The 23,633-nt window shown below is 33.4% G+C and overlaps 2 protein-coding genes across 17 annotated transcripts; both read left to right on the top strand.

Moving 5' to 3' along the window:
* The first annotated feature begins 11,639 nt into the window (after positions 1 to 11,639).
* LOC143204213 (uncharacterized) lies at positions 11,640 to 17,457 on the top strand. 16 transcript variants are annotated; one of them, XM_076416703.1, is made up of 16 exons: positions 11,640 to 12,018; positions 12,135 to 12,537; positions 12,596 to 12,751; positions 13,691 to 13,852; positions 13,910 to 14,023; positions 14,078 to 14,119; positions 14,220 to 14,276; positions 14,362 to 14,415; positions 14,641 to 14,691; positions 14,817 to 14,873; positions 15,500 to 15,553; positions 15,677 to 15,724; positions 15,958 to 16,020; positions 16,810 to 16,860; positions 16,986 to 17,036; positions 17,101 to 17,457. In XM_076416703.1, exons 1-16 carry the CDS (start codon positions 12,010 to 12,012, stop codon positions 17,187 to 17,189), a joined length of 1,461 nt encoding a protein of 486 aa, XP_076272818.1. In that variant the 5' UTR covers positions 11,640 to 12,009; the 3' UTR covers positions 17,190 to 17,457. The 16 variants fall into 16 exon arrangements, with proteins under 16 accessions (XP_076272818.1, XP_076272819.1, XP_076272821.1 ...); XM_076416704.1 differs by lacking the exon at positions 14,641 to 14,691; XM_076416706.1 differs by lacking the exon at positions 15,500 to 15,553.
* Positions 17,458 to 20,794: 3,337 nt separating this feature from the next.
* Positions 20,795 to 21,691, top strand: LOC143204214 (pupal cuticle protein 36). The gene is made up of 3 exons (XM_076416721.1): positions 20,795 to 20,888; positions 20,950 to 21,149; positions 21,202 to 21,691. Exons 1-3 carry the CDS (start codon positions 20,877 to 20,879, stop codon positions 21,611 to 21,613), a joined length of 624 nt encoding a protein of 207 aa, XP_076272836.1. The 5' UTR covers positions 20,795 to 20,876; the 3' UTR covers positions 21,614 to 21,691.
* Positions 21,692 to 23,633: the final 1,942 nt, after the last annotated feature.

Raw genomic sequence — 23,633 nt, 5'->3', positions numbered from 1 at the left:
TGAGATGGCTTTTGAATTATCCATACTGAATTAAGGCTAAGGCTACCGGAAATAAACTCGTATATGATAAAAATTGAATGTACCAGACACGTTTTAGTTCTTAAGAACCTGATAAGGACCCTTACAATCTATTCGACACAGTAGCGTCACTGCATCAATTGATATCATTTTGATAAAAACAGTATTATGGAAGTTCCAAAAAGCTAGCATCCATGGAAAGGCTACGATTGCAAAAGTCTTTATAATATATTATCATATTCATCAGTATATATTATATACTGATGAGCACGAAAGTTAAAAAATAAAACGTGTTAAACACTTGTAGTGATATATATATATATATATATATATATATATATATATATATATATATATATATATATATATATATATATATATATATATATATATATATATATATATATATATATAAATGTCTTGTAGGTCTTACGGATACAACGTAATCGAAGAAAATATTTTAAACCTCTCCAGTCCACCCTATTAAACTAAAATCATCAAATAATATTAAATGATTGTCGACCAAAATAGCGCTGACCATTACAAAACACCAAAGAAACCTCTGTAATAATTAACAAGAATACACATATATTTTGAACAACATAAAAAAGTCACTTAATAAAATAACATTTAGTCCGAATTGAAAGGAAGCAACCGAAGCTTTCTTCATTCCCATAAATCACACTTTTTATATTTAAACGAGCGTAAGATTGGGTAGAGATCTGAGATAGCGTATTATAAATTATGCAGAGGCCATCTCAGACGATCCATTCAAAGGTGCACTTTAACAATATATATAAAAGGAACTTTTTTTGGTTCGCTATTGAAATGGAAAATGTTATTACTAATCGTTCTGTGGTGTAATCGTATTTTATATATAAAAAATATAATTAATTATTTTTTTATACTATATAATGATGATTTTTTATCATTTTTTAGATACCACTAGCTTAAATAATTATGTGCTAATAATTATTTTTTTATAATAGAATATTACTCAAGTTAATTGGCCTATAATATGAAATATGTATTTATTTTTATCATAGTAACTTTCATTTATAAACTTTTTCGAGAGCTTTTGAACGAAACATATTCAATACTTATTTTATATGAAAATAATTTGTATATATTCTTTTTACACATATATACAGAGTCATGTTTCTACACAGGAAGTATCATATACATAGTCTGTCGAAATTAGCAGTGAACTCACATCATTTATCAATTTAACTTTAACATTTTAGTTTATTTTGGCTTTGATATATAACAACATTCTAATATAAATAAAATAGTGAAACAAAAATGTTATAAAATCTCATTTATATTGACAATATAGGACTTCCAATGCATCCAATGACTTAAACTTAAACTTAGCCACATTAGCTTGTAGTTTAGAGTTATTTTTTAATATTTACATTGAACTCTAAACTTTCTAAACCACCCTCTTGAGGCTTCGTCTACCTAATTAATAATTGTACAATTAAGTAACGTATTTTATTTTAATTAGAGAACATATTTACCTTTTTACGTTTAGTACCTGCTCTTCGTTGTTGTGTTTTCTTGTCAAATCATTCTGATATCACAATAATTCTTGTTCGCTTATTTTGTTACTAGTTTTGTATAATTTTCTTAATAAAATTTGATTCAATCACTGCATTCTCCCTAATGCATTTGCCATATCTACAAAAGAGTTAGTGTTAATACTCTCCTCGTACATTTTATAGAAACACTCATATACATTCTGAACTATTACACACATACGTGTGCACATAAATCTTTCACACTCTACAATACCATTTTCTACAGTTATCCTATATTAATTATAAACCCACCTTTGGTTGTTTCCACTCTCATCACCTTGTCTTGGTATTGTCAACATTGAATCATAATCCCACATCCAGAAAGTTTCATTGACTCACTGTCACATTCTGAGCTATTATTAATGTCAATAACTAAGCTGTTAATTTCCAATCTAACACTAGTTCATAATTCCAATTTGTCAATTTGTTCTTTCGTGTCGCCAATGGAGTTCATTCAACCCTAAGGGTGTTATTGTAGGCAATCTTTTCCACATATCCAAACCGTTATTTCTTGAATATTTTCTCGACTTGCATGTTTGTTGTTGTTATACTTTGCGACATCCCATAGCAGTCAATCTGGTCGAATATAAGTGATAAGACTTTAACTTCTATGGCCATATTATCATATGTGCTACTGAAGTAGAAAAGTGCCCCAGTCTCCCCTAATTATTTTGTTTTGAGTTATTAAATGAATTAATCTATTTTAACTAGCAATATAATTAATATATTTTTAAAATAAGGCACCATATAGGCTTATTATACTATTATAATATTGTAATTAAAGATTAACAACTTATTATAGTTTAAGCTGACTATTATTATATCCACCTTAGATCTTAAACGATTTAGCTCGATTAATACACCATTTTTAAGTTCATTATTGATTATTATTCGCATGATCGGTCGTACATGAACGTCAATCATCGCATAAAAACAAACTCGTCGACGTATCGCGCCTCTCGATACCCACATTCTTCGCCATTACGTTATTATTATGACATGACGCGGATGCACCATTTGCCGTCATTTCGTCGTCCTTAATTTCAATCATTGTTCCGTCGCCAAACGAACAAAAACAATGCTCCTCGGGTGAAGACGTTTTCCTTCGTTCATTAGTGAATGCTCGATGAAGAAAGATCTCAATCTAGGCTTCATATCGTTAATACTTGCCTCGTTTTATATTCAAACATTTCGACAGGTTTTGGCATGGTTACCTTTTAAAGGTTTTTTGGTTTTTAAGTCAGTGTTCTGGACTTTATATATTATATTTAATATTTTTAACGCGTTTCTTGATAATTTGACAATGAAATGACAGTGATTCTATTATTACATTAAAATGACAGAGAACACACTTTTTTTAATTATTAAATTATTACATTGTTACTAGTCGTTTCCAACTAATCTACAATTTGTCTTTATGATAACTTAAATATAGTTATATAACTAGGGGGGCCCATTGGCCTTATCTCGGTCTCTAGTCAAATAATGTTTACTGCTTTCACTGCTATATTTTTTTTATTATATGCACATCACTATACAATAATACACAAGATGAGATTGTTTGATTGTTTTGAATATGTGTCCTGTTCTGGTGGTATCCAAAAGCTGCAATACTTCAATATTATCATGAGAATGGGGTCTTTCCTCATGTCCCCTTGCAATTCTCTTGATTTCTTGATTAACTGTGGGTATCAAAGGCTCGATGTAGGTAATCAGTTCTATAGTATTTGGATGCACCCACAATACCTCTCGGGACTTTGTTCTGAAAAATATGTATTTTGTTTATGTTACTTTTTGCAGAACATCCCCATAATTGAACTCCGTATGTCCATACAGGTTTCAGTAGTTGCTTATATAATAGCAGTTTATTATTTATTATGTACTAATAATTGTAATTTTCTTCCAATTATGTAGTACATTTTCCTATATTTCAATTCCAGTTCTTCTCTTTTCTTCTTTATATGTTCCTTTCAGCGAAGTTTTGCATCAATATTCATTCCGAGATATTTTGCATTTTCGCTATATGAAATGATTATTTATGTAAGTATTATTTAATGTTATTGGTGCTTATACGGTTTGATTGTAGGTGAATTGCACATGCGCAGATTTACTATCGTTAATTTTTATTTTCCAAAGTTGTGTCTAATTATTTATATTGTCACTTGCCTGTTGTAATTTTCGTGAGGCTTCTTCACTATTGTCTCCGACCGCTATAATCGCAGTATCACCAGCAAATGTAGCCATCGTAATATTCTTCATTTGTGGTATATCACAAGTGTAGAGTAGATAAAGCATTAGCCCCAGTTTCCTTGTGGTACACCTGATTTAGCTTCTTTTATTGTAGAGTAAGCTTGTTCTTGTTGAAACATTCTGGTTGTAATGTACGATTTTAATAGTTCGGTGTGTTGTTTTGGTAACATTTTCTGTACCTTATCAACAAGGCCTTCATGCTAAACCTTATCGAAAGCTTGTAATACATCTAAGAATATAGCTGAACATACTTTTTTACTTTCGTAGGCTTTTTCAATAACATGTGTTATTCTGTGGTCAATTGTTGAATGCTTGTTAATAAACCCAAAGTGGTATGTTGGTATTAGGTTCTTTGTCTCTATGATCGGTTTTATTCTTTTAAATAGGAGTTTTTTAAAAACCTTAGATTTTACTGGCAGCAGTGAAGAACACACTTGAAAATATTTCTTTTCACCAAAACATTTCCTTTCCCACTGAGTAGAGGTTCATCTTGAGACATCATTGAGGCACTCCATTTTCCTTAGTAACTTTTCTTCATCTCTTTCATACCCTGTTAGAGTCGTTTACCTGACTCTTCACTAACATTTCACAAATTTTCCGGGAATTAGTCGAGGTATGAATGAAGAAAATGCACTTTTAGACTCATTAGATAAGAACAACAAACTTGAAATACTTTTAGCATATTTTTCACGATTTGTTCATAGTTAAAGTCTTCATTATTAATTTGTTTTGTTTGTTTTATTTGTTTGAGGGTACTTATAAGTGTGGTGCCTTACGTGTACCGTTTCGTGGTGCGAGGGTGTTCGTGCGCTGATGTCATGCATGATGGGCTTCTGTGTTCTTTGTCCATCGCGTTAGTGGGATAACGTCGACCATGTCATGTTGATGTTTCCCGTTTCTCGTACTATCCTTCCATGCACGTGTCAGGCACCTGTCGAGTGGCTTCTGTTGAGCTTGTTTATCTGTTAGGCACTTTGATCACGTCGAGGTTACCAATTGTAGGAATGTTCGTCTGGTCGGTCGAAATGTGTGGCTGTCGATGCGATGGTTTGTCTGAACACTCACTGCTATTTTGTGGAAGGAATTAACACGGGAACTGAAAACACTGGTTGAACAAAAACTTGTTTTACTTCGATATTGAATGATCACGTATAGTTGACGGGAGAATGGACAGGATATTAGGTTAAGGTGAAGAAAGTATGGTAGCGCTGTGGAAGTGTGGGGTTACAAGTGGGTAGATAAAAGAAAAGAGAGCGAGATGTGATGATCTTTTATAGCCGGGAACCGCATGGTACCAATTCACCAGCGTTACCAACCTTTGACTTTGTTGTAGGTAAGTTCGTAATGGCCTAAAGGGTAGTAGCGGTTGCTACAAGGTAATTTTGAAGGTTATTAAGATTTTTTTGATTCATTTTCGTGTATTGCAAGTAACTAATAAGTTCATTTGTGTATTAACATTTAAAATGAATATTAAATAAAAGCAAATAATATATACAATTATAAAATAGCTTCATAAAATTTTAATTCCTCATTTGTTGGTGACTTGTTGAGCACACAAGACCAATTAGAAAGCAGTAGAAAAACGAAAGATATCAAATTAAAGACCATCTATCTGCAAGGGTGATCGAATAGTAATATATCAATATCTTATGATATATAATTATATTGTACACGTTACTCCATGGCTAAACAAATAAAAACGATGCTCTTTTAATGAAAATGTTTTCCTTCGTTCCTTAATGAAGACGCGATGAAGAAAGCTCTCAATCTGGGCTTCAAATCGTTAACATTTGCTTCGTTTCATATTCAAACGTTTCGTCATGTTTTATTTCTACCTTTTAAACAAACAGTCGTATTATTATTATTATTATTACGACTGGTTTTTGCTGCTTTATTTCATCCAGCACCGACCAGAACTTGTTCCACCATAAACTTTTACGATTCCGATGATTAATAACCGAACCTATCGGGCACCAGCAGCTGGTTTCTCAAGCCGCGACATTCGCCACGGTACTACAGCCATTAAGAATTGTTTACATCGTGCATTATCGTCCGCAGGATCCTCCAGATAATTGGTAAACGCTTCTCGGTCATCATAATTATAATTAGTTATTGCGGAGTTGGTTTTTTTCGTAAATGTATCGTCATGTCCTTATCGGGTGACTTTAGCTATATGGTTCATAAAATACCATTTTAAATAGTCCGTTTCTTGGCGACCTTTATCTAAATTGGCTGTTATATATCTCTTAATGGTTGTTGTGGTCTTAAAGATGGCCGTTCTCCACGCTGCAGATTTATAATAATTATGCAAATATATGAAGTTTTTTTTAATTGTTGTGTGAAGCAAATATTGGATATATAAAAGTGATAAAGAAACATTTGTATTCAACTACACAGTTTCAAAAGCATTGATTTATGGTTTTTTTTCTTGTATTATTATTCAATTTCATGTATTTGATTAATCTTATCTATTGATGACAACACAATAACCATCAAATTCGATGTTTCCTATATTTCTCTATATAAAATAACAGATTTCCATTCAGGCAAATAAATCTATACAGGTGTTCAGTTCAGTCGAAGAAATCTGCTGCCTCAGACCTTCTAACACATTTAGAAACTTATGGTTGATGGTTTAAAAGTGGTGATCTTTTATGTCATTGACAAAAAACAACCAATAGTACCAAAATAGTTCAATGGCACTCAATTATAATTGGATGGAGACCGAACTCAATCTCTTAACGGACTTTAAGCTAACCTAGAGGACCAAAATAGTTCAATGGCAATCAATTGTAAGACTCATTTGACGAAGACCCAACTCAAACTCTTAAAGGATTTTAAAACAATCTAAAGGACCAAAATAGTTCAATGGCAATCAATTGTAAGACACATTGGGTCAAGACCCAACTCAAACTCTTAACCGACTTTAAGACAGTATAGAAGACCAAAATAGTTCAATGGTAATCATTTGTAAGACTCAACGGACTTTAATATAGCTTAACGGTTGATGAATGAACTGTTTCCAAGAGTTTACATGTGATGGAAAAGACCGTGAAGAAGAAAAACACTGAGAATTTGTAAACCGCTTCAACAATAGAATGTTATTGCTTGCCAGACAAATGTATATTTTTGACACTTATTGTCACTATCGACAAAAAGCGGATTTGTTTCAATAATCCCAAGAGCACAAAGTGATGGTTTGATCCAGGAAAGCAGTTCATATTGAAACGAAAGCTGAATGCTGAATCCATGATAATACAGTCTTATTATACATATAGTAGATTCAGCATGATGTAGCGCATTAAGAGCTGCTAAAACTGAATGAAACTGTTACTCCAAATATCTACCGGTATCAGTAGAACAAAATAAATTATTGGTGTTGTTTCAAAAAAGGCAATCAGAAGCTAGTGAGAGCACAAAGTCATCCTCTTGACTGACCACGCCTACCAATACGTAAAAAAGTGGTGAAGGATATTGTGTTGCAGCTAAAATGTGAAGTTCTTCTATACCCAGTATCCTCATCAGATATTATCTACTGACTACCACTTATTCATCTAGAAGCAGCATAAATTGGCTGGCACACGGCTTCGAAATACTGAAGGAGTATAAAATGGAAAGACTATTTGTTCTGTTGAATCTATCTTAAAAGTGTTAATTTTCAAGCGATTAAAGACACTCACCATGCATTGTTTCTTTGGAACTAATCCAATCATAAATATTTTAAAGGGATAGATAAAAATTTTGCCAAAATATTCAATCGATAATACTTTTGTGGGCATAAGTCTTCTAATATTTCCAGTTATTTTGACTGTTTCTTATAGCTAAAGTGATCTAAATAAATACGGCGAAAACAAAGTTGTGTAATTCATCTTGCAGATATTTGTGTCATTCAATATTATCTTTACCCATTAAAATTAGCAAAAAGTAAACGTAAAAAACATAAATTTTACATATTTACTGTGATACAATATTTTAATTAATTTTCATTCGGTTTCTAGATGTAATAATAAATCGATAAAAAGTCCCAATTAATTGTTTATTTACATTGCAGTGCCGAAAAAAATTTAAAATAGGTGATTAAATCTTTGAAGGCAAACTCCTACAGCTATAGCTTCTGTGAAAACCATTAAAATGAATTCGTCTAATGCTATCGTCACAAATATACATCGTAAATCAAAATTGATATAATCAAAAAATTTATTTTGTTTATTTATATATTTGTGTATACGATATGTAAGTACCTAACAACTTTATTCTGACTCAAGTTACCAGATGATAAGAAGAATTTTATTCAATATTGTATGTTTCACTTCAGACTACATAATTAAATGAAAAACTAAAAAATTAAATTAATAATTAAAGTGAATTATCTGACGACACAAATAAACATTCTAAGATACATGTTAGTTAATGTAGTGGAAAACTAAGTTCGACAAACATTCAAAACAAAACAAAATCCTTGCTTACAATAAAGAAACAAAAGTTATAGAACAAATTTTTGTAAAAATTAGTATCCTACATTGTTTCTTTATTATTAAATATAGGCCATATTTATATGGAGGTTTTATCATTTCGAAACATAACTGAGCAAATGTCATTGTTGATGTTAAAAGTCATTGTTACAATGTTTGAGTGATATTTAAATATAAGGAATTAGGTTTTGTATTTGCATTTTTACTAAAATCGCATTGTCTCTCCTATATTAATATTATTTATTACAATTTCAGCGATTATTCATTGATGTCGTCACGTTTATTAAGTTTATAATCATACAGATACAAAAAATAAAAAACTCTAAAGCATAAATAAAGGAAAATAATCAAATCTTGAAGCATAGTATCATTGGAGCCATAATTACATGCAAATCATAATCACGTACTTGATTTAACTCAGTTTCAACAAACAAAATATATACATTGCTAATGAGTAACGAATAACGAAAAACTATCCTCTTGACAAAACATTCTTGACGAACTATAAGCTTGTAGAACACTTATAAAACGATCAAAAATAACAAATTAAAAACCCTCAACATCCCAAAAGAATTAACAAAACCATAATAAAGATGATCAAGGGATCCTCCTTATATTAATAGCTTCGGTAATGAGAGGAAAAAATCATTACCGAAAAAAAACAACGATTAAAAATGACGAAAAAAATATACGCGGATTTGGTATCGCAACGATGTGTCCTGGGGCAACGAAACTAATGTTCGGAGCGTTGACATTGGCTCGTTTTTTCTATAGCTGCTCATCTTCATAAGGTAACAACGAAAACATCGGAAAAAACAGCGGGTTTAATCACTTTTTTTCTAATATTGTTGATATTTTTGGTTCTACACTGAAAGAAATGGTATTGGTCCATCAATAGTGATAACATGGCTTCATTGTTGTTGAATTTATAGATTCTGCATCACTAGAGCATTGTAACAAGCTTTTTTATAATTAGATCAAGTTAAATGAAGTGAACTTCCGTCTAGTTTAATTATATCGCTATTGAACATGACTTCAGATGATCTGTTCATGAATTAAAGAAGTCACATTGGCAGATATCATAAAAAAGAACGAAATCTTCAATATTCTAGATAATTATCCTTCAGCGTTGGGTAACTATGTTACACCAGTTATTACATGAAAATAAAAGAGAACAGAATTGAAAAATATTACTTTATTTACAAACATTGTCGGAAGAATTGGTAAAGTCTCTCTTCCTTTCGTCTGTTTTCTCTTATTGTTTCCAAATTTTACATATATCTAGGATAATTTATGTGTAATAAAATTATTGCTAAATATAAGCCTAGCCATATGATTAAAACCAATGGAAAACTGAATAATAATTAAGATTCCTCCTGGAGTAACTCTAATTGGTAGAAGTTTTGTTTTTCAACAAGACAATGATCCTCAATATTCGTCAAAATTATGTCAAGAATTCCTGTAACAAGAAAGAAATGAAGAAATGTTATAAACAAAGAACTATACTGATGCCCATTGCGCTCAGTGTAGTTACCGAGATGTTTACAAAGTGAATGGAAGACATTAAAATTTGAGAACAAATAATTAAAGATCAAAATTAAGAACCAAAATTAAACGAAAAATGTATTCGATTTCTATTAAACATGTTTAAATAACTTTAGCAAAATGTTAGACTAAGCATTGAGTAAGATTTGAGTGTAATAAATCTGTAATAAATGGTAATTTATTAATAATGGTAATAATTACTTCGAGCAGTTCATTTTATAAGTGCTAATATTTTCCCAAGGTAGTATAAGCGAGACGGAGATGTACATATTCCTTCACGTACTAACTTTAAAATAGAAAAGGAGGAAAGTAATTACTGAATACTATTAACATGCAGTTAATAATTTCATTTTAAACGAAGTAGAATTACATTTATATTTGAATGTTCAGTGGATCTGTAAAAAGGAATGGAATTTTTCTTTCTAAATAATTTCTTTATAAAGGGAATAATACCATACAATTGTTTTATTGTACTTTAATATGTTAATTGCTATTTTGAAATAATATACTATAATAAATATAGACAACACAGTAGAACCTAAACAAAACCTAAAAACTAAAGAAGTACAATAACCATAAATACTAAATAAAAATTAAAAATATACCTATTCATAGATACAAAAAACTAATTCACGACATAATTAAAAATGATCGCACAATAACTATTAGAGCTTTTTTAAATAAAGTAAATGCTTTATTTATTATTGAACGGAAATATTTTTTAACAAAAATCGAGGGATTAATCGAAATATTACCTATTATTGCCATAAAACAGTAAAAATATTTTGCTATTTATCATTCACAAGTTTAATTTTACCCTATTATATTAACAATCTTGAAAAATATCGTTCCAAAATGCTGCTCGATTAATATACAATGTATTGTTATTTACAAGCAAACTACCAAAAAAAATCATAAAACTATATATATTACATATAAATCTATGTAAGCATAAATTGGGTACATTTTTGTCAAGGTCGCGGTTAGGACGACAGAGCCAGAACGTCAAAAATCAGTCGAATGAAACTAGTAGAACCAAAAATAGTAACTAAAAGTACACCGAAAATGGCGACTGTAACAGTCGATAGTAAAAAGTACTCAATTACTAAACAGTAGATAGTATATTTCAGTCGATAGTTCCCAACACTAGTAGTGATGTTTTACTGTTGTTTTCTTAATTACCTTATTGTTTCCAAACTTCTCAATAGTAGTGTATATCTAGGACATTCTATGAAGTTTTACCCTTCAAATGCACTATAGTAAAGCTTCACTGAATAAGTATTACTAGAGATATGCTAAATTAAAGTTATCTATTATGAAAGAATGAAAGTATTTTCCTCAACCTTATATTATTCTCCTCAAATTCTATAATTTTTGCAAAAGTAAGATATATTTTGTGGAACAACTGCCTGCCTATGCCTATTATAAAAAAATTAGCAGTAGTGTATATCTAGGACATTTTATAGCCTTTTACGTTTCACATGCGCTATATGACTTCACTGAATAAATATTACTCAAAATCTATATCTTTTTGCAAAAATAACATATATTTTGTGTAAAAACTTCATGATTATTATGAAGAAATTAACTGAATGAAAATATGTATGATAATTTAGATTTAAACGATAAATTTATGAGTTAGCTACTGAGACATCTACAACAATAATACCTAACAGTTAATTCCGTCCGTATTACCTCACTGCAACATAAATATGTGTAATAAAACTAAGATTAGCATTTAAAACGCATTATACAATACGATATATGTGTTGCTATACCGATTCTTCGCTGTTTGGGATTGAGTCGAGACAATTTCTTTCGGTGTAGCGTTTGTGTCGACCGGTGAATCTTCTTATGTTAAAGTGCTACACGACGGGTCACGGCTGCCAATCATCTTTTAACGTTATACAGGACGTTCGAAGCCCCACGTAAAATAATTAGTCCAATATAACACATCATGCGCCCGAGGCGATCCTTTGCAATAGATGTTTTTTCGTTAGACCATTGGCAATGGATGAGTCTTCGAAGATGGGTTCCTTTGGTGACGGTGGTGGGGCTACACTATTGCCATTATAAAAGACATAACAATCTGTCCGGGTGCATCAAACTGTTGTGGTGCATCATTGGAATACATTTGAAGCACTATGAAACAAGTAAGTAAATTTAGGCTAACGTTAATAACAATCGGTGCCCCAGGTTCAGAGAATCGTTCATTTTTTTGATTATTTTAACGAAATGTCATCGATCTGACGAATCTGACCGATTCCAGATTGTACTATCGATAGCCCTGGTGGGCCTCTGCGCCTGTGCTCGCCTGGACAACCTCAAATACCTCCCACCGTCTCAAAGAGGTAGCGGTGGTGCACCAGGTTTCGGCGGTGCCGTAGCACCAGGTTTCGGAGGCGGTGCTGGTGGCAGACCCGGTTTCGGAGCCGGTGGCAAGCCAGGTTTCGGTGGTGCCGGAGGCAGCGGTGGATTCGGAGGACCTGGAGGATTCGGAGGATCCGGCGGTCCCGGTGCCGGAGGTGCTGGCGGTTTTGGTGGCTCCGGAGGTTTCGGAGGAGCTGGCGGCCCTGGAGCCGGTGGTCCTGGAGGCTTCGGCGGTGCTGGCGGTGCCGGTGGACACGGAGGTGGCGCCGGAGGTTTCGGTGGAGCTGGTGGATACTCTGGAGGTAGGACTGCGTGATTTTTGCCTTAACATACTAATTAATTGTTTGTTTTTGGCGACAGCTGGTGGAAGAGCTGGCGCCGGTTCCGAGATCCCCATCCTCAGACTGGAAAACGTTAACGAAGGCGATGGTACTTATCATTTCGCCTATGAAACCGGCAATGGAATCAATGCTCAAGAAAATGGCGATGCCCGAGGTGATGGTACTAAAGCTCAAGGTATGTTGGTTTCTTTTTGATCATTCTGATAATCTTTTATTCAAATTTGTGCAAATTTAGTTGTTGTTCCAACACTGTTATTCGCTTTTACAAATATCTTGATGGATATTCTCCAATTCTATAAGTGTATATTAACATCATAAAATGTCGGTTCACACTGACTACTGGCTGTCTAATTAAGGCATTCGATATGGTTGCCGGCTTTAATAGGTTTTCCGTCGACTATTTTGAGAATGATGTGACACATTGCACTACTCTATGGAAATTAAAGCTTAGCAAAGTCCATATCATCCTACAGTAGGTCAAAAAAAGTCAACTAGTGTGTCTTGAACCACTTTTTGATGCAGTAGTCGTTTTATAGATATTGCGAATAAAAACTTTTTTAAAAATTATTACTCTTAGTGGGTCAACAATCGCCCCAGCGGGCATTTCTCCATTCTCCAGCATTTCTTATAGTTATTAGTTAGTCATTGGTGTTCTAAATGCTATTTTAAGGTCTATATATGTCCTATAACCAGATCCAATAGGGTTAAACGTTTAAATTTACGTACTTCGGTATCACATCGCACATTTAGCTGATTGACGTGATTGGCATTGACGTGCATTAACACTGTTTTAAAGTACATAACACAAACATTTTGAAATACGCTCCTTAAACCCGTGTCTTAGAGGAATATCGCTTCATTAGAGATATAGCATGGAGCATCAACAATGGCACGCAATACTTTGTTTTGGAATATATAGAAATAGTCGAATTCCATATGGCCAAATAGGCTTATATACAGATTCGAATAGCAATACCTTTGGTCTGGAGGCTTTTGATGCTAGTATTGGATCTTCTTGAGATGCTAAGATGGCTGTGATGTCTCCGAACAATGAATAATTTCAGGATCATCACGGTCAATTCAAGACTCATCTCATTCTCATTTCTTGATGCAGGTTCATTCGGCTACACCTCTCCCGAAGGCGAACAGGTCCAACTCCAATACACCGCCGACGAGAACGGCTTCAACCCTCAAGGGGCCCATCTACCCACACCGCCTCCAATCCCAGCCGAAATCCAAAAATCCATCGAACAAAACTTGGCCGATGAAGCTAGAGGTACGTCATGTCAAAGAACCCTCGACAAAACGTGACTTATTCCTTGTTCCGAAACAGGTATCGTAGATGACGGTTCATACCAACCCGGTCCGGATGAAGGTGCGGGCGCTGGAGGTTACAGCGGAGTTGGCGGATACTCCGGTGGTAGAGGAAGCGGTGGTTTTTCTGGAGGTAATTATTATTAACGATCTCCCGGAGAGAACACCTGTTAAATATCTGTTTTAGGACGTGGATCCGGATTTGGAGGAGGTGCTGGAGGTAGCGGAGGTAAATATCGATTTGCAGTTTTACCATTAATTGATAAACTCTCAATATTTGATGTCCTTCAAAAAAATATCCTTCATACTGTGTTATTTTCGATTGTCAGGTAGTGGTTTCGGAGGAGGTTCTGGTTTCGGAGGTGGTGCCGGTGGTGCTCATGGAGGTAAACCTTGAACTAGACTAAAGTCAATATTAATCACTCCACTTTGATGGTTTTAAAAATAATTATGTTGTATTTTCATCTTCAGGATCCGGATTTGGAACTGGTGGAGCTGGTGGCGCCGGAGGTTCCGGCTTTGGAGGTACGGTTTTAACGTCATCTTCACTACCGCATCATTTTTGTCTTTATTCATATTAAAATAAATCCCATTTATCGTCCACATGTTACAATCATCTTGTATCATTGAAAATTCATGCAGTTTTTATTGTTATTAATAATAAAATGTTTTCACTCATTGCCACTCATTACAAACTCATCATAGATCAATGTAAATTTGTGAAGTCTCTAATTTTATTCTAAAACTCAGGTAGTGGATCTGGTTTCGGAGCTGGTGGCGCAGGCGGATCTGGCTTTGGAGGTACAACTATATTTTTATCTTCACATAAATGTTCACCTCTATTTCTCACCATTCATTCAGTCAATCCGCATCATTGTTTGTGCTATTAAATGTTACCATGTTGTTTACGATACTTTTTTGTCCAGGTAGTGGATCTGGATTTGGATCTGGCGGATCTGGTGGTACCGGAAGTGGACATGGAGGTATATTTTAAGATTAGTTTTTGCCTTCATTTATATTCAACAAATACTTGTCTTCGCAACTTCATTCAGTCACTCAAAACAATTCAAATGTTATTACTCATAACTTATACAAGCTTTAAACATTTTTTGACGTTTCTAATCATCAATCATCAACAGATTAATTCTCATCATCATCATCATCAGGACTCGACTCTATTCATTGATAAACTCTTCTTGTTTCCTATGTTTTCTATAATTACAACAGATTAAAATACTTTTCTGCTGTTATTATGTAAAACAGATGTTCTAAGAGCTGTTAAATCCTTTGTTATATTTGGATCTGGTGACAATGGAGATATATTTTAAAAGTTATTGTTGTCTTCATTTATAATAATCGATCATTTGTCCTCTCAACTTCATTCAGTCGATTAAGTGATGCACAGATATCAGAGATAATCTAAAATAGTTATATTTGACGAAAATGATGTTTCTGCTCCATTTGTCCATCAAATAATCTCCATGCTCTCCATTATTTGATATTTTATTTATGTCTCATATAATTAACTCAGATTAAAATATTTTCTTCCCATATTTGTGTCAATGTAATTAATTTATTGTGCTTTAATAATATATGTATCTATATTCAGGTTTTGGAGGTGTTGGCGGTGGAGCTGGAGGTGCTGGAGGAGCTGGTTTTGGAGGTATAACTATTTCTCTATTTTGAAAACAATTCACGTTTTCGCCATCATCACTCTACATTCTTCATTTAATTTATTAAATATGATTATACATTATGACGATTTTTGAAGTTATATTTTATGCAGGTAGTGTATCCGGATTTGGATCTGGTGGCTCTGGAAGTGGACATGGAGGTATATTTTAAAATTTGTCTTTATGTTCATCTAAAATCATTAAACAACTTATGATGTTTGCTTGTTCATCCTGAGCAATCACCGCTGTCAGGCGTGTAGGGTGTATTGATTATCATCGAATTGATTCACCAACAAACTTTCCATACCAACCATTTTATTAATTAATTTTTTATTAAATCAACAAACATAGAGGTACTATGTTAAGTATTAAAAATTGTTTCTTCAATTCTCAGGTTTCGGTGGAGTAGGCGGCGGTGCTGGAGGATCAGGCGGAGCTGGATCTGGTGGATTCGGAGGTAAATATCATCGTTTACCGTTTATTATTTCATTTATTCAATTAAAATGATTCTTAAGCGCATTTCCTCCTCATAAACATTATCGTATCATCATCATTTCACCAATTTATCTACAACAGCTCTCTGGTTTCCGAGTCAGTGGCAAAGGTCATGCACATAAATATAGTCAGCCTCTTTCTGTATTCATTGTTCGCTCTCGTATTTTCGTTAAGCTTCCTTTCGTTCATGTTTATGTCTTTCATTCGTCTTCTTTTTTTGATAGATTGATTTAATTCATTTTGGAAAGGGTTATTTCGATTTTCATCCCTTATTTATATTTTGATGAGTTTAAATCGAAATAATAATACATTTTTGCGTTTTGTATTACTGTATAAGCGCTCTCTTGATGTATTTATCTTTAAATTTAAGGTTCTATTGTGACATATCTTTATTATCATTGTTAGGGTCCTCATAAACATAATCAAATCAAGTGACATATCATTAGAAACAATCGAAAGTCGATAGAAAATAGATCTGATTTATACAGAGGCTAAGATTAAAGCATCTAAACCTTATTTAATTGTTTCTGTATATATTTTTATATATTTATCAATTACGTCAAAATTATTATTGCTTTTCAACAGTCGAAATCGATACAAATAAGTTTTAGTCGATGTGCCACCAGGTGATTTTTAATGATGTTGTTGTGATGATGTTCTTTAGACTATATCTCATCTTTACCATCCACAACATGTTGTATCTATTATAACTGTGATGGCTGACCATCTTTGACTATATTTGCCATTTTAGGTAATGGAGCCGGTTTTGGTTCAGGATCTTTTGGAGGTGCTGGTCAAGGAGGTAATAATTATTACTCTTTCGTCATTGTTCTTCATTTGGCTATCATTGACTTCATCCCATCATACATTTTGTTTATTATATTGAACTTGCAATGCCTCCAATTACTATTGTAAATGTTATTTCAGGTAGTGGAGCCGGATTTGGAGGATCCGGTGGCTCCGGAAGTTACAGTTACAGTAAGAAACAAACCTGCCAACACTAATTAGTAACAATATTAATGTTTTTTCTCTATTTCTGTAGAATCTTCATCCACCTTCAAGACTCAAGGACCCGGCATCGGAGGTTTGGGTTCAGGCCAGTCATCCGGTGGTGGCGGATACAGATATTAAGACGAATAAGCGTGTTAAAACAACCCAAGCATCTCTTAGTTTGTAACGAGTACAGGCTAACAGTATTAACAACGTGCACAATGTAATATATACATGTACAAATAGGAAACTCACTAGGATATCAGTATGGAATATATTGTGGTATTTTTTATATCGATTATTATATGTTTATATTGTGTGTGTTGTGTTCTAGACGTGTCTTTTTATTATGTAAGATAGTACAGTTATGTCTCATATGCCATTAATAAACAGGAACATGTTTTTATAATTTTTTTTTTGTTTTTCTTGATCTTATCATGTTACTTATTGATCACCCTGGAAGATACTGACAATTTTGGGTACAAATGGATGAAAAGGCCTACTATATTAAATAAGAGGTATCAAAGCATGCTATAAAGACTGTGATTTAATTCTGAGGACCTATTTTTAATCATTTTAAGGCTTTAGAATGTACGTTGTCAAAGCCAGTCAGTAACTTGTTGATTATTGTATTCCTTCATAAACATGGAATTGCTACTCAGCTATGCCAGCGATAAAAGAGATTATCAAAATGTGGAAAACCTGGCGAGGACAGTTAGTAAGGTAGGACTTACTACTTAATAATTTCCATGTAAAATTGATTTTATTATTAGCACAACGAGTATTATTATTTTCTAAATTCTAATTAGTACTGATTTATTATTATTTGTAAATATTTGAATCAAATAGCATCCTACGAGATCTAGTGGCCATGACATAACATGACTTAAATTCAACAAATTCGATGAGATTATTAATTCACACAAAGTTTCGATAACTTTATCAATAGAAGTAGCAAGGCTTACCATTCTTTTTGACATTCGATATACACATATAACAAACAAACAAATCTGTTTCAATACGTAAACATCAAACAACATATAGTTTGTTTATTTCGGAATATACAGTTAAAACTACGCCAGCAGTGGCAATGTGTAGTTCCTTAAACCACAATTGGTGTTAGGACCTTCACAAGAACAGTAAAAAATCAATAGATACAAAGAGTAATCGACAGGAGCCAAATCGGATTTTTACGGAGACTGATATCAAGCAATTTAAAGCTTATGTGTACATTTCCCAGTGTTTTACACCACCCTAATGTTGCAAAATCTTCTTTTCCGCGTTTTTGCTTATATAAAGGTAATTTTTCTTTCAATACTCAGCTGAAACGTGTCAAGTGCAAAAATTAAAGTTTTCACACTATTGTGTTGTTAATTTTGAAGTCTCCCGTACTTATCTTCGAACTTTTTCAATTCAACAGGGCGTCCTCTATCAATTACAACAAAACCATCGTTTCTAAACCTGCTCTTGTCGTGAAATGAGATCAGAATAAGTTTTCAATTACATCACGCAAACTATTGTAATATATACTCCTTTACATCGCATCATATATATACGCCGTCCTAATGTTGCCAAATCTCTTTTCCAAGTTTTTGCTTATATAATGGTAATTTTTCTTTCAATACTCAGCTGAAACGTGTCAAGTGCAAAAATTAAAGTTTTCACACTATTGTGTTGTTAATTTTGAGCTTTCCCGTACTTATCTTCGAACTTTTTCAATTCAACAGGGCGTCCTCTATCAATTACAATAAAACCATCGTTTCTAAACCTGTTCTTGTCGTGAAATGAGATCAGAATAAGTTTCCAATTACATCACGCAAACAATTGTAATATATACTCCTTTACATCGCATCATATATATACGCCGTGCTAATGTTGCCAAATCTCTTTTCCAGGTTTTTGCTTATATAATGGTAATTTTTCTTTCAATACTCAGCTGAAACGTGTGAAGTGCAAAAATTAAATTATTGTTAATTTTGAGCTTTCCCGTACTTGTCTTCGAACTTTTTCAATTTAACAGGGCGTCCTCTATCAATTACAACAAAACCATCGTTTCTACACCTGCTCTTGTCGTGAAATGAGATCAGAATAAGTTTCCAATTACATCATGCAAACAATTGTAATATATACTCCTTTACATCGCATCATATATATATATATATATATATATATATATATATATATATATATATATATATATATATATATCGCACGAGGTGTCTCTAAAAATATTGTCTACTGTTTTCAATCAATGTTTATTGTTTAAAATCAATTTAAATCTTGAGGACGAAATTAAACAAGAAGAAGACCTGTAAAGTCCTTGCCGGTTTAGATTACATATCTAAAGGATACAAAAACGGAAAAATTGCTCGTCCCTTAAAATTCTTAATTATTTTAACAAAAGATTGACACGAACAGAATTATACCGAGAAGACGAGTAAATAAAAACGATATCCTGAAACCATATTAATGTAAAATGACTATAGGATGACTAATAAAACCAATTCGTTGTAACAAACAAATAAAATATCATCGAATGCTAGTAAACGTTTTGTTGTATTACGGATGGGATTGGTTCAACATTCGTAAAGATTTCATTGAGTCGATAGTCGAGCGACCATCGTTTTGCAATTCAAATCATCGCTTAATTTATTCAATGTTGTCGCTTGTTTATGTATTAAAATAGTCATTCTCCTTGATACTGTTTCATAATTTTTAGTTTAATGCGATTTTTAACTATTTAAATGGCCATAAAATATTTTGATGGGAAACTATACGTTGGGGAAATAACGCCCGATTTTATTATATTTCTATTTAAATATGCATTTCATAATGAGCAGCTTCTTTAAATTGTAATAAATAATAGTGGAATTAAAAGTATCTGTTTTATTCATCTTAAGCTTTTCTTGCTTCTGTTGAAATAATCACAAATTAATGAAAGTTCCAGGACATAAATAATTTTATGATGAATTGGACGGTAGTATAATAAATTTAATGTTATTTGTAGTTTTTAATGAATTGGGCTTCGAATTGCTTTCTCATCCACCGTCTTCTCCTGATCCGTACCCCCAGCGACTATTTCCTGTTCTTAGATCTCAAAAGAATGCCCGCTTGGAAGAAATTTGCTTCGAATGAAGAGATGATCGCCGAAAGTGAGGCCAATTTTGAAAAGAAGGACAAATCGTACTACGAAAATGGTATCGAAAAGTTGGAGAGTCGCTATAATCAATGTATTACCCTTGAAGGGAATTATGTTGAATAAACAAAACTAATTTTACTAAAACAATGTGTTTTACTTTGGTAGGCCGGGGACTTTACAATTGACCTTTTATTAAGTATTTTTCATCAGTAACAGCTTTAATCCCCCGACAAACAAGGATAATGCCATGACGGGTCCGTCGGTACCATCAAAAATAAAAATTCCGACCGAATACCGTGAATAAAAAAACCGAAAGTACGAACCCTTCCCTCGTGATCTAAGAAATCGAAAATTCGTCAAGGCCTCGTCGACGAAAACGCGGAGAAGATTCGACGCCTGCACCAAAAACCGTAAAAAAAAACCACGTCGAGATATCGATCATCGCATCACTGACAGAACAATGGGGCGACGAACAACAGAACTCTTAAGTAAGAAGATCAAGAGCGCCGTGACTCGTCCCTGATCGCGTGGTTGCTGCTTTTCCGTGCATCGTCATCGCGTCCTGTTACCGCAAATTTGGTGGGGGAGGGATAGGCGTTATAAAAATCAACGGTCAGTAAATCGTATCAACACAAATTTGGTGATCGTTTTGATTGTTGTTGTTTTAAAAGCAAAAAACAACGAGTGCCATGATCAGACAGGTATATAGTGTCAATATCGTTTTGTTCTTCGTGTAACACTGGTTTATTCTTCGGGTGCAAGCTTATTCTTGTATCCGTAATCGTAGGTTTGACCGCCTCCGCACGCCTCGACCACCTGTACCTTCCACCGAACTCTGCTTCTGCTGGACGCTTCGGTCCGTCCAGCGCACCATTCGGAGGTCCCGCTGGCATCCGCAGCGGCTTGAACAGCGTCCCTATCCTCCGATTCGCCTCCCAGAACGAAGGAGAAGGCACCTACAGGTAAGAAAGAACTAACCACATCAATATTCACCCCAAACGCTAACTCTTGCAGATACAACTACGAAACTGGCAACAGCATCAGTGCAGAGGAGCATGGAGACGCCCGCGGGGCCGGTACCAAAGCCCAGGGATCCTTCGCCTACGTTAGCCCGGAAGGACAGCGAGTCTCCGTCTCCTACACCGCCGACGAGAATGGTTTCGTGCCCCAGGGCTCCCACATACCCACCCCGCCACCAATCCCCGCGGAAATCCTGAAATCCCTACAGGAGAACGCCGCTGCGGAAGCCAGAGGGATCTTCGATAACGGTCAGTACCGTGGTGAGGGTCTCGGCGATGGACAATATCGCGGAGAGGGTTTGGCTCAAGGTAGTTACCAGTCTGGATCGGGAGTCAGGTTCGGAACAGGCTTCAACACTGGTGCAGGTTCCGGAGCGTATGCCAATAATGGCGGATACAGATATTAGGAACAATTCTAACGAAGATTCATGCAATAATTTATGTACAAAGCTTAAGTGAATAATACAGAATGAATAGGCGTTACAAAAGCCTCAAAACTATTAACCTCTTTTATTTGTTTAACCCTGTATATACATATGTGCAATAAATGGCAACAAAAGACATGGTAGATTCAACTTTACATGATTTTTGTGGCCAATATACAAAGAGACGATAATTTTAAAAAGCTACTGACGACTGATTTTCTATTAAAGCGAGTGTAGAGTAAAAAGAAACACCAGTATCAAAAGGCAATATGCAAGAACATAGGTATGGAAGAAATATATATAGTCCAATAAAAAATTTTACTTAAATTAATTTTCATAGCATTTAATGATCATTGTGAATATTATTTAGATTTAGAAAAGCAGACCTTAGTTGCGAAACCCTTATAATATTGTTGTCAGAGCAACTGAATAACTTCTTATCACTTAAAAATAATAAAAATGTATTATACCAACAAACGATGGAGAAACTGTTCAATAGCAGAATATTTCCTCTGCTATCTAGTCAATTCCATATTAAAATATTTTATCAGATTCTAGTTATAGTTTTCAAATTTGCTTGCTTTTAGTTTTGAGAAAAATATATTGCAAACGAAAGTGAATGAGTTACTGGGTGATATTTTCCATACTTACGGTCTCAACGGAGAAATCACATAGACCACAGATCTAGCATACAGTAACAACACGACAAATATAACGTTTTAGATCAAATATAACGTTCTCATAATAAACCGTGGTTCTATTTAGGCTTGATGACCTGATATTATTGGTTATATCAAGCAAAAATGTAGGAATGAACAAATAATGTTTATTCTGTCTACAGGTTCTACAAGTTCTCAAAGCCATTATTTGTGGTTGGCGTCAGAATCACCACTTTTAAATCATAGAAACTAGAACTGAGAATTGGGATATCACCGAACAGCATCATAATGAGTTTTTAAAAGTGTTTTATAGCTTTCGACAGTAGCGTTCTTGAAATCAAAAAACTGATAATAGCTCAATAATACTAAACGGAGGACTGTTATTTTAGGTAAATAAATGTTAAAACAATCGAATATAACTGTTACATTACGTTACTTAGAAGTTTACTTACATTAATACTTCGTATTTCCATAATAAAAGTTACATTAGAGTAGCGTTGGAAAATCGATTGAAAACAGTCGAAACAGTTGACAGTCAAAAAACTAGCGACTGAAAATAATAATAACTAATTTCAGTCAAATGTACGGTTCGACTATTTTGTTCGATTCGTGAGGTCAAACGAAGATTCCTTTCCTAAGAACCATTTCCTGTATAAATTATGAGAGAGGAAAAGACGGAGATAATTGCTTGGGGCCGTTAATTTTATATGTGGTTATGTTTTTCAGCGGTAGTATAAGCGAGACGGAGATGTACATATTCCTTCTAGTACTAACTTTAAAAAAGAACAGAAAAAAAATTATTACTGAAACACTATGGACATGCTGTTTATAACTTAATTTTAAACAAAGTATAATTACTTTTATATTTGAATGTTCTGTGGATCTGTAAAAAGGAATTTAATTTTTCTATGAAATGGAATAATACCCCACAAATGTTTTATCATATTTTAATATGTTTATAATTTAAAAACATTTCGAATGAAACTAGTAAATCAAAAATAGTAACTAAAAGTCCCAACACTACATTAGACCAAGTTTAAAACCATATTAACATAATTAATTAATCATTAATGTACTAACATATTAATTAATATATTAACATGTTAATTAACATATTGAACTAATTTAATATATCTGAAAATATGCAAATACATAATTTCAATAAAAATAAATTAAGGTTTTATTGACTTATTCTATTAATCAAAATGATAATAAGTATTTTTTTCCTCTTTCATGCTCAATACTCATAATATTTTATTATCTTAGGTCACTCAAACGCCATAGTATGGCAAAGTATTTAGACAAAGGTAAATTAGATATTAAAATTATGAAAAATCACAAAA

This window comes from Rhynchophorus ferrugineus, unplaced genomic scaffold, assembly GCF_030347505.1.
Source record: "Rhynchophorus ferrugineus isolate W39M unplaced genomic scaffold, kcgeb_rfMv2 rfM10, whole genome shotgun sequence".
In the NCBI taxonomy this organism is placed as follows: Eukaryota; Metazoa; Arthropoda; class Insecta; order Coleoptera; family Curculionidae; genus Rhynchophorus; species Rhynchophorus ferrugineus.
The sequence above is the reverse complement of the archived record's forward strand: the minus strand, read 5'-3'. Positions and strand labels throughout refer to the sequence as shown.

Bases quoted from the DNA above. Each gene is read 5' to 3' on its own strand.
- LOC143204213 (XM_076416703.1), top strand. The intron at 14,024-14,077 runs GTAATTATTATT...TATCTGTTTTAG, and splicing joins AAGCGGTGGTTTTTCTGGAG to GACGTGGATCCGGATTTGGA. The intron at 16,861-16,985 runs GTAATAATTATT...ATGTTATTTCAG, and splicing joins TGGAGGTGCTGGTCAAGGAG to GTAGTGGAGCCGGATTTGGA.
- LOC143204214 (XM_076416721.1), top strand. The intron at 21,150-21,201 runs GTAAGAAAGAAC...TAACTCTTGCAG, and splicing joins GAAGGAGAAGGCACCTACAG to ATACAACTACGAAACTGGCA.